General features: G+C 43.1%; 1 protein-coding gene across 14 annotated transcripts in view; it reads right to left on the bottom strand.

Annotated features, from left to right (window-relative positions):
* The window catches only part of spire1a (spire-type actin nucleation factor 1a), a 30592-nt gene extending 18585 nt beyond the window's left edge, over positions 1–12007 (bottom strand). For 7 of the 14 annotated variants that reach the window (XM_034599469.1, XM_034599471.1, XM_034599473.1 and 4 more), the window contains exons 1-2: positions 11485–12007; positions 7417–7448 (exon numbers count right to left, since the gene is read on the bottom strand). In XM_034599469.1, coding sequence (XP_034455360.1) covers positions 7417–7448; positions 11485–11833 — 381 coding nt within the window. In that variant the 5' untranslated portion in view covers positions 11834–12007. The remainder of the gene's footprint in view (positions 1–7416; positions 7449–11484) is intronic. The other 7 variants (XM_034599467.1, XM_034599472.1, XM_034599475.1 and 4 more) reach the window with 4 other exon arrangements.

Below are 12007 nucleotides of genomic sequence, written 5' to 3'. Positions count from 1 at the left end.
GACCCAAGGCTGCTGTGTTCATCATATGTGAAAAGGCACAGACTTGCTCTGTGTGTTTAGTCTTGTCTTGTCACAGTCTGACAGTGGGACAATAAAGACAATCCTGACTTTAAAACCCTAAGACAAACTACAGAGTTCTGCATCACCTGACTCAAAGAGCTACGTGCCCATCTTCTGCTTTGTTTGATCTAGAATGAAAAAGGTGAAAATTTAATAAGTCATGTCTGAAACAGAGAGTTGGACCAATTTCATGTCAGTTCTGTTCAAGCTACAGGGGCCTTTGAGTTGTAATGATGTATATAATCAAAAATAAACATGACATTTTTATTTATTCACAATTTTGTGTCTGGTCAGAACTGCTCAATACTAAACAGCAGTGTATCATGTCTTTGTGTCAGTTGTTTCTGAATTTGTGTCATTAGAAACTGCCATGGCATTGTGGCTTTTTTAAATTTAGATTTAAACTCCACACCGTCTTCCTAAAAAACAAAAACACTAGTTCTTAAAAACACCAAAACAATAAAAGTAACCAAACCCATCAAAATTCCCCAACACTAATCTACTAATCCTAATCTCATTGAGCAAAGATCAATGTTGTGGCGTTCTATGTTATCGTTTATCAACGGTCTCTGTGCGCGGCTGGTAATCCTGTTCCAGGGCTAAAATAAATATCCTATTCCTTAGTGTCTGATTATGTAACCTCATAATCCATCTGTAGGACAACATGCGCTGTGCGATAGTCGGGGAATGCTGCAGTGACAGACAGTACAAGGGCTCTCATTCACTTGATTCAAATTTTCACGCTAAACTATCGTCAGTGATGAAATATGGAAAATCCTCGAGTCCATGTCCAATATATCAGTTGCATTAGACTACATTTCCAAATGAGCAATATTTATTATACCTAATGGGTATAATTTATGTCAGTTTGCCAAATATAGACCATGGACTGTATATTAAGACGGACAAAATGAATGCCCCCTATAAGTGAAGCCAATGCGTCTTGATTGCCCCCTGGTGGCATTATAGATAGCCTATGTTACAGACATGAAAGGAAAGAAAATATATATATATATATAATTCAGTTCTTTATAGTGAAGAATATTATTGAGTCTCATTTGAGTTTATGTCTGAAGGAATGGGGAAAAACATCTGAAACAGTAAGGAGGGGAAGAAACAGTTTGATTTTCCAATTACACGTGATGATCTCATATGAAGACTTGTGACAGAGGAATGAGGAAAGGAGGCAAAGCAAAAGGCAGCGAGGCGGAAGAAGGCGGGGGAATGACTGTGCGGATTAAGAGTTGGGAAAGACGTCCAGAGAACCCACTGCTGGGTTTCAGGAACCGCCTGAGCCACTAATAGAAACCAGGCTCCACCTAGGAGAGGTGGAAGCTTGCCACAGAGGATGCAACACACATACAGTGTGTTCCCACCAGTGAGGCCTCAGTCACCCACAAAGTTTCCAGCAGTTTCAACTTGGGAAATGCAGCAAGATGAATCATCTGGGTGTCGAAGGAGGAAAAACAATGTAATATCAGTGCCGACGCAGGTTTTTTACCAGTTTACTAAATAAACGTGTAAATTCTACAAATCCTCCTCATGAATGTGGCTCTTTCTGAATATGTCCATTCACAATATTCTCCAGGCTCCCTCCACTTTTCTCACACTCCACTAACAAATAAAAAGATACTAGGCTCTCATATGACATCATTGCCCAGGGTAAGAAATGTGGTTTTCCCAACAATGGCTTATATTATACTAGAGAATCTCCATTTTTCAGACCGATGTCAGAGGGAGCGTTTCAGGAATCAATGATTAAGATGAAGACAATGTTTTACTCATGAATCACATTTATCTCCTGAAGGAACACATGCGGTCACGTTGAAACAAGGACAAAAAGCTAATAAGTTATAAAACAACATTTCATGCTGAAATTGACCCTTTTTTCTCCCAAACATGACATTATTAAAGCTTTGTGCCCACACAAAAAAGGAAGTCTTGTTTTTTCCACTTCAGTGAAAATGGGTCAAGCCTTAACACTGGCCTTTTGATGACCAAACTAAAAAACGTCAGACAGATAATTAAGGACATCTGTTTGGTCTGCTCCAAGGCCGAACAGATCACAGAGGCAAGCAGGCGAGTTTGGTCACTGAGTATAAATACTGACGATGGTTGTGGCTCGAGGCCCTGAGGCTGTGTGCTACTGTCGGAAGGAGGTTTTCTGCCTGTGCTTCAATCACGGCCAGAAATTGCAGCTTCACCTATATTAGTCCAGTACAAGTTTTACGTGCAACTATTGCAATTTTATATACCATAATACCATCACATACAGCTGGTAATATCCATGAAATAAGTAAAGGATAATACAGGATCTGTAATTGTATTGGCAGATATGTAAAGCCCAGGTATCGGTATCAGAAAGGGAAAAATGCTACAGCTCTATTTATAATTAACAAAAAGTTCTGATCGTCTCCCAGTTTAGTTTAAAAGAGGAAAACGGCAAATACAAATAATCCTAAAACAATAAATATATGTATCTTCAGTTGTATACAATAGCTAATCAAACAGAACAAGAAGAGTATCCATGATGGAAGAAGAACCAATGTGGCAACCAGTACACAGATGGGATAAGAAGGTGTTTGTGAAGAGCTCAGTTTGTCAAATGTAAAGCTGACATATATCCATCCATGCTGTTAACCAATATAACTGGTGAACTATGGGCAGCTTCAGATTCAAGGTTCATTTAAAAAGGTGGTGCAGGACGGGGAGGGAAGCACAGCACTAATGTCCTGCAGTAAAAATGATGAGCTCATATTTTCATGCTTTGCAACTGACCAGATTTTGGGGTAAACTCGATCGCACTGCTGCCTTTGGAGTGTCTCTGTGGCCAGCTGAGTTCACAAAGCAGTGGGATAAGCAGCCTTCAGTGTTTGATGCAGTAGTAGAGCAAAGCCACCACTACACAGACAGTTACATAACCAGAGCTAAATCTAGAGGTTTCCACCGCAATAGCAGATGCTCTGCCTCCCCCGGTCTGCAGCATCGCCGTTTCCCTGTCTTTCATGGACGGACAGAACACAAGCTGCTCTTTAAATATCTGCTCATGGTCACAGGCTCTCTGTGCTCGTTCGTGGTCAAAAACTGTCGAGTCTGCATCCAAGGCAATTGAAGTCAACTGGAAATTGCTGAGGACTGAGAAAATGTCCCCATGGAGTCAACATCCACCTATGATGTTACAGCTCATCATTCGCAGCCATCAGTGTGATATACTGTACATATTGAAGATGAAAGATGCTTTTCTTTATTTTTTAAAGGACCCAAGTCTACTTTATTTCACCACAGCCTTTTATTAATCTGCTGCAAAATAACCCAGTTCTTCCTTATGGGTTAGTCAAAGTGGCTCTGAACATCACACAAATGTGATTGGCAGCTTTCATGACAAGAGGAGAAAATCTGGCTCCTTCACACAAACCAATTTATCTCATTCCATTAACCACCCTGGACTTTCTAGCAGCTACTGCAAAACATTTCCAGTAAAAGATCTGATCGCTCCATAAACTTGGCCGACTAACAAAGGAAATTCAACTCATGTCTCAGGACTGACTGGACAAGAAGATAATGAGGAATATGTTTCTTCTGTTGTGGATATAAATAAATACCCTGACTCAATTAGTTCAGATTACTCGATAATGTGGATTCGTTTGGGCTTATTGCTTTCTGTGAATATGCCTGTATATGCAGAAATGTAACCTCTGGGACTGTAATACGAACTGCACTGGGGATTTTAAGTAAAGCCGTCAATGTCACAAAAATCCATTGATGGATTAGGATAAAAGCAGAGTGCAACATAAAGAGGTCACTGGTACATGTCAGGCAGACAGGGATCAGATTGGGTGTCACTCCAGGGGTTGCTGTCTGAACTGAATCCACAAACAAGCAGGCAACTGACCCAGAAAAGAATCTGACTAAAACTACATGAAAATCATCACTTTCCTCCTTTCAAAATATGCAGTGTGACATCAGGAAGGAGAAGAGGGACAGCCAGTATTCGTAAAGAACCTGGACTGTATGGACGACACGTCTCTGATTCCTCCTGTTTTACAAAAATTAAGACAAACTATTGCAGATAAGGATGGTCCCAGCAACATATGCGCTTGAGCAATCGTGAGCCAGCCAATGAACACTTGAACATGCATCAGTTTGATAAGAACAAACTAAAATGGCAGAAACCAACTTGATGTGCATTTCAACTTTTTAGTTTGGTTAATGGAGGGGGCAGGGTTTATGACACCAGGGGGCGATCAAAATTATTTGGCTTCACTTTAGGGGAGCAGTCATTTCAACAGTCTATGGTGCAGAAGCCCCTCTTCATCAGCTGCATCCACATATCTAACCTGAATTAATCACTTTACACCAGAACTGAATCAATCAAAACTGAAGCTCTATTAGGATCCATTTCAAAATCCAAGGCTTTAACCCTGTGAATTGTGCCGGCCGACTAATTGTCTTGGCCCTAAATTGTGCTACGCAGTCCTGAGCAGATCTGGCAACCTGGAGAACCTGTAACAGGATACTCGTAGTAATCTCACCTTAATCTTCAACTGCAGACAAACTGGGTTAATCTTGTGCTGTGGGCTGCAGCAGAAGGTGCAAGTCTCACATGGAGCCTGGTTTCCAGTTAGAAATATTCACCATCAATCCCCAAAATAACAGCACGGCACCAAGAAGGAAAAGCTAACTCATGACCAGCGACCAGTTTTAATGTAATAAACCTAAATCAGAATCTAGTTGGACATCACTGATGATTATTCCAACACAAGTTATTTGGTGTAAGTGAGCAGGACAGTGGGTCAATTCCACACAAGCCAGTGATTAGCTGCAAAACACTTGAGTGTGTAGAAGCAGAGGTATGCGAGAGGGAGGCAGTGGCTGACTGGCTTGTTGACTGACTGGCTTGTTGGCTGACACAAGAGACTGAGACACAACAAACCCTTCAGGCCAAAACACCACGAGGGCCAAAATGTGTGAAAGCATTGCTCTGCATTATTACTGATGTTGACGTGCCAATATCCGCACTAAACACAGAGGTTCAACCATCAATGGGCTTCTTCCACTAGGATGAACACAAATGTCATGTCAGTTCATCAGTTGAGAGATTTCCTGGTTATGCATCGGACGATCTCGAAACCCATCAGCTATCATCAGATCATGAATTAGCCTCTGGGGCAATGGCCAAGCCAATATTGTGGGACTTCCTGTCTAGACGGTGGATATCCAAGCCAAGAGCCCATCCTTCGTTTGCTGCACTCTGCGTCTGACTAGTTTCTGTTATCACACAGGTCGAACCTTTCTCCACAAAGAACACAAACAGCTTTTTGTAGGTGTCCATACGACATTTTGGCCAAATTCTATTCACAGCCATCTGCATATGACTGAAGATAGATTAAAAAAGCCAATAGCCAATGTATTTCAGTCAATGTGTTCAGACTCTTTTGCTCTCCACATGGACTGTTTACCTGTGGGGCAACCAAAGCCTGCTCAAATGTGATTGGTCAAACTAGAAACAGATCGGGTCCTGTACAGAGCTATGTCGATGTGGCAAGTGTAGGTTTGCAAAAATTGACTCGTGTAGGACTCTGAATTCCATCTTGACCACAACAGTGAACCAACTGACAGAGAGATTACCAGCCACATTGCAGTGTTTGTTTTTTTGCATGCAGGGCAAACAACTGATTTAGAAACAGAAGCCACTGCCTCACACCCGTGACAGGTGGTCATATCTGTACTTGAGCAACATACCAATCAATAAGACAAAAACATTTTTAAAAATTAAATAACCAAGGTGTGTCCATTACACAGATGCGAAGAATTTATTTCCAAGGAACCGAACACGCCCTGTCCCGAGTATCACAGCATGAGCACTGTCATCACGCGGGGAGCAGTCCAGCATCAACTACCGTGGAAGAGAAGGTTGATGTAATGGAGGTGAGAAAACTCTCATACTCAAACATTTTCACTCCAATGATTGAGCCGTCACAGTTCCGCCATGAGACTTCACTCATGTTCCAGCCGTCAGCTGACAGAGGAATTCTTTTTCCGACCGAGCCACGCTAAAACACACATACTGTGCATGCCTGTGATCACAGGAAAAACGAAAACAAACATGAAGGAAGACCAGATTGCTCGGAGATGACAGAGGACTCTGTGAAATTAGTCTGTGTACACATAAGGAAGCTTAAGAGAGCGACTTCTCCTCCCAACATTATATAATGCACCCAGCTTTGCCAAATACACACTGGCCACATACTCCCCTCACGTGGTTTTGGTGCTGATGTTTGAATGTGTGTTGAAATTTTTTTTAAGTAACGCATTCATGAACTAAAAGAGGAGAAGAACAAAGATGGGCTCTCCTTTAAAGCACTCTTCTGCATTAGAGTGCAGCTCACACAATAAGTACACAACAAAGTGGAGAGTGCCACTTGTAGTGAACTCACTCATGAGCCTCCCAGGTCGGAGCTCAGTCTGTGGGCAAAACACTCAAAAGGGTTGCCATGCACCGTGCCTAACCCTAACCCCTTTGAACAGGTTAACTGATTTGTGATGGACTAAACTTTCACTGCAGGTGCTGGAAACTGAGATTATGTTGAAGAATCCCCCCCCAACTCCAAACAGTCCCGTCAAATTCAGTCAAGCCTCAGCAAAATGGACTCACACATAGAAATCTGTCCCTTACATTTACCAGATTTTTTCCCCAGCACCCCATCTCCCAATGTTTGAGAAAGTGAAAGTAAATTCCTGGATCCGCCCTTTTTGTCTGCATCTATGCAAAAATGTGATGGATTATTTCTTCGCCCATACAACATCCTTCCACCAAGTTTCATGGAAATCTGTTTTGTAGTTTTTGCATAATCCTGCTGACAAACAAACCAATGAACGGATCAGGGGGAAAACATAACCTCTTTGTTGGAGGTGAAAGTGCTTATCATGCATGTCTGTACTTAGACTGTACTGATGTGACGTAACAAGCAATGCTCTATCAGTTGCTACAGATAAAATAGTCCCGACACACGAGAACAAGAATACCACCAGAATGTCTTTTTACGCCGGCTTGATGCAGAGGAAACATTTTCCTCACGGCCCCGCCGGTCTATTTGTGGTGTAAGTGCTCACTAATAGCATCAATGGTGGGCAAGCTGTGAAACTGTTATGTCTCAGTCAGCGTGATCAGTGAACTAAATAATGCATCGACACCCAAACCTCAAGGTAAAAAAAAAAAAAAGACAGCAGTCTCTGTGTTGAGTGTTGCTGCTGGAATGTTGTTATTAGAAAACCGGCAAAACAGCTCCAGCAGCACTCACTGGAACAGAAAACTCATTTTCTACCACTGATGGTTAAGTGACTGGAGGAACTCACCTCTAATGACGTGGGGGCCGATGTGTATTCATCTGTAATGACAGAAGAGAGAATGGATGTTATTGACACGTATGAACAGGGATGATTATTACTTATGCATGTCGTTATTTTAACAATCAACCAGGGAAACACCCAGTGAAATATGTATTAATGTACTGTACAGTTGTGCGAGTCATCTTTCAATGAACAGACAGAAATAACACACACACACACACACACACACACACACACACACACACACACACACACACACACACACACACACTAAAAGATTGAACTTCTCCTGCTGCGAGTGAGAATGTAGCCACCCAGGAGCAGATGAAAAGCTGGAGCGCATGATTACAGCACTACAGATGACTGTGAAACCAGGGAGTGAATAAATGATTATGTTTTCTCTGCGAGCCACCGCCTGAGGCAAAATGAAGTGTCAAATCCTGCCACCGGGGGCCAGTTGTAGGGGAAACACATCCAAACCATTACTTGCATCCATTATTACCAGGGTAACCTCTTTCAAAATGGAAAGTAAAAAATAAAGAAACCAATACCTCAACCATGACAGTGACCTTTTAAGACTGAGGCTGAATGTGGCCTCTTAGCTTTTACAAAAACCTGTTTCTAAATATAAATTATTGATTACAAGAAACAAGATTGAGAAAACAACTACTTTCATAACTTTATTAAACAAAAGACAGATCAAATATAATGAAAAATATAATATAAATATAATAAATCAGCACCTGTCTAAATCAAATATTAAACTTGTCTACTAGATTTATTTTAACATTTGACGAGTTATCATGAGCAACTAACGATTTGAAGGTTGACTGTGAGAAAGAGTAACGTCAGGGGTGAAAGTACAAACAGAGCCATAGATCTGCAGACTTTCACCAGTTCAAAGTGTAGGATCAGGGCATCTGGAAAAAATTTGCTACTTTGCTCCAGTCTGGCATTTCACTGAATGCTGAAACCATTCCGGTTTGAATTCCATCGGTTGAGGAAATGATTATGTTTTTTCCAGTAGGACAAGTTCGTTTTTTAAATGCAGAGCTTCAAGACAGAAGAAAATACTTCTACAGTTTTTCTGTAGCTATTCTGTGCAGGTCTCCAGACATCAACCGTCATGTTCCAAAGCTCATCAGGGAAACACTGTGTCCTCTGTCCAAGCGAAGGAGAGATGTGGCGTGGCCAGGGCCCTCGTCTCTCATAGGAGCAACTAAATCGCAGCGGCATATTTGGAGCAGAGCTCAGTGTCACCCTGACTCTGTTATTCAAAGCAAAAAAATCTAAATCTCTGCTGCTGGAAGGGTTCAACAGAGAGTGAGCTATAGACCAAAGATAAAAATGGAAACTTCTGTCTCATCTATCACTGGCCTCTAATCTAATAAACAAATAAGGAAGAGGAGGCTCCATCCTAACTTAAACCCTTTCAATGAGATAATTAACCACATTAAGTGTACGAATATCATTTCAGTTAAAATACAGCATGTGCCAAATCAACAAAAAACCCTCCTGTAGGTATGAATCACTGGAAATCTTGGAGTAAACAAGTTTCATCTTGATGCATCATTCAGGCTCCTTCCGGCAACGAGGAGTGGGAGTGAATACATTCTCCGACGCTCTTCATGTGAATTGATCTGACTGCAGCAGGAGCAGTGCATCGATAACACTGGACTTGGGCTCTGTGCCGCTTGTTAGTGGGATTCTCTTAAGCACCACAAAAAACATGAACGCTTCCTTGTGTGCCGAGATTACATGAAAGTTGACCACAACAGCAGGGCAGAGAGGCTGTGGGGCTCGATCGCCGGTGGTCTGGGTGCCGGCCAAAGCATGATGACACATTTTCACTGAGTCATATATATGCAGGCCATACGTAGGTTGCATAAGCTTATATTTTCTGCTGGGGCAAGTAGATTCTTTAAACCCGGCGCTGAGTTGCTGGAGGCTTAATAAGACTCAGGTCTCGCTCATCGCCAAGTATAATAATAATAATAATAATAATAATAATAATAATAATAATAATAATAAGGACGTGGCCAAGCTCACCCAAAACACACCATCAACTGGAGAGAGGCACGGCAGAGAACTTTCCCCATTAATCTCTAAACTCATCTGCGGTCAAAGACTTTTAAAGCTGTGCCTCCAATCATCACATTTGTTCTATTTCAGGCCGAGCGATGACACATGGGATGACACGAGTCTGTTTATACTGAAAGTGTGATTTCCACACATGGCAAACGTTTCTGGTTAGCGTGATACTCTGAGATGAAGGGGAACAGGACCGAGACGTCGGCTCGTGGGGGGGAAGAAGTAAACAGGGGAGGGGAAAGAAGAAAGCAGGTGGCTAATAGGTTCCCATGAGAGAGAGCGAGAGAGGGAGAGAGGGAGGGAGGACGTTAACTCATGCCTGAGGCTCCACTGACTGCCACACATCCTCCTCCCACACCCACCTTTATCTCTCACATATTAATGGAATGTAGTTGAAAGGGTGCGAGGCTCGGAGACATTGTGTTCACCTGCACTACACACCCGGGCTGACGTAGAAGGTTATAATCTTTGCTGGAAGCTTGAATAGACAATACACTCTCAATATTACATTATATTACACAAGAGCCCCCTTGGTTTCATTAATATCTGAGTCTGGATTATACTAGATTCAGTAGGTTGGTCATTCTGTATCAAATCATCAAACTTTTAGTCTGTCACAGATTTCAATGAAATTTATTGTGCCCTTTATATTTAAATACTTTATATTAACATCGGGAGCGGGTCCTCTCTCCCTTTTATTGGGATCAGAGAAAGATGGAATTTTGCTTCTCATGTGACCAAATCAGCACGCCAAGATCTGTGACACTACCACCCAAAAGTGTGGTGATTCGACACGAGTTAAAAGGTGCTCAGACATGTGACTTCAACTTCCACCACAGGCGTAAATCCATGCTGGGGCAATTTCAAAAAAATGTCTCCAAGAAAGTCTGCCTCTTCCTGTTGTCAGGTTAATTAGAGCTGATAATTTGTTGATTACTTTTCTTTAGGGTTTATAATTTGGCTTTGAAATGTCAGAAACTCATGTTGACATCTCCGTATCGTTTGCTTTGTTCAACCACAATGTAAAAGCTATTCACCTTACTACCATAGAAGACTATAAAAAACAAGCAAATATTCACATTTGAGAAGCTGGAACCACTGAAACTGTGCAATTTATAGTCATATTTCCTACTGATTCATTTATCTACTAAATAACTTCAGCTCTGCTGTGTAAAGTTAAAGGTGGAACACGAACTATTCCTTCAGAACTGAGTGAATGAATTCTATGCAGCATGTGTGCACGCTACCTTTGACCGCTAACGTGCATTTCCTTGTTTTAAACATCAGATGCACACCCTGCTCTGAATGTACTGGACAACTGAACCTTTACTCCACTAACAACAACAACAACAACAACAACCTGTGCGTCTGTATCTAAAGGACACAAATCAAGGGGTTTTTAGCCGCAGTGACTCATCTGCATTTTTTGGACCCCTTTCGTTTCACTGCAGGCTCGTTTCTGGCTCCCACGGTGCTCTGCAGTTCGAATGCATCACATGGTCCAATGTTTACTGAAGCTAACTGACCTGCTGCAGGAGCTGGATTTCAAAACACGGACCCAGAGCAGACATACTGGAGCCACGGAGCGTGTTTATCATGCAAATAGCAGATTCTGTTGTGAGAACAAAGACTGTCTGTTTTATGGTGAGATGTTAACACAGCCTCCCTGGCGTTTGTTTATTAATATTATTATTAGGATTCCCAGGAGCTATGTAGCGATGATCTACGATGCATTATTAACAAGCGCGTCTGTAAACACATCCACCACATGGCTGGAAGCAGACAGCCACAACAACATGGCCTCTTTGTGGGGATGCTCCGCTCCTGGCCTGCGAGTGGAGGAGTCGGCCGGGGAAGCGTTTCATTTAATGGCAGCCTGGGAAAGAACAGGGGGGGGCTTTGTCTTTCAGAAAAAAATGCGGTTACTCGGCCCTCGTGTCGGGGTAAATAACCGACACCTGCCCCGGGGCCCGGTTCGTTTACCTGCGCTGTCTCCGAAGCGCAGCTCCACGGTGCCGTCTCTCCCGATCCTCACGTCCCCGGGTCCCTCGATCCGCCGCGGCCACCCAGGAGCCGAGGCAACCGCCGACTTGGGGCTTTTCCTCCGGTGTCTCTGCGCTAGCGTCCGGCAGCACTGGTAGCACACTGCCCAGGCCTGCTCCTCGTTTATCGGCTGGCTGTACAGGCTCAGGATTTCTTCCAGCGACACCTCCTCGGCTCCGTCGCCGCAGTCCATGTTCAACAGATCCCCGGCGCTCAGGTTGGCGGCGAAGTCCCGGAGAAGGGTCGGCGATGTCAGCATCCCGTCGTCGGTGCCCGGTCGCTTGGCCATGGCGACATCACCGTGGCCACATATCTCTAAGGAAGAGTTTCGAGTTTCCTGTTAAATGTGTCGGAGCCACACGGCCGTGAACCGTCCGACTTGTCTCCGCGTCTCAGCTGATGTGTCCCAGCTGAGAGACAGGAGCACCAACGGTTCACGGGGAGAGACAGGGAGTTCTGCTGG

This window comes from Hippoglossus hippoglossus, chromosome 11 (assembly GCF_009819705.1).
Source record: "Hippoglossus hippoglossus isolate fHipHip1 chromosome 11, fHipHip1.pri, whole genome shotgun sequence".
Lineage (NCBI taxonomy): Eukaryota > Metazoa > Chordata > Actinopteri > Pleuronectiformes > Pleuronectidae > Hippoglossus > Hippoglossus hippoglossus.
The sequence above is the reverse complement of the archived record's forward strand: the minus strand, read 5'-3'. Positions and strand labels throughout refer to the sequence as shown.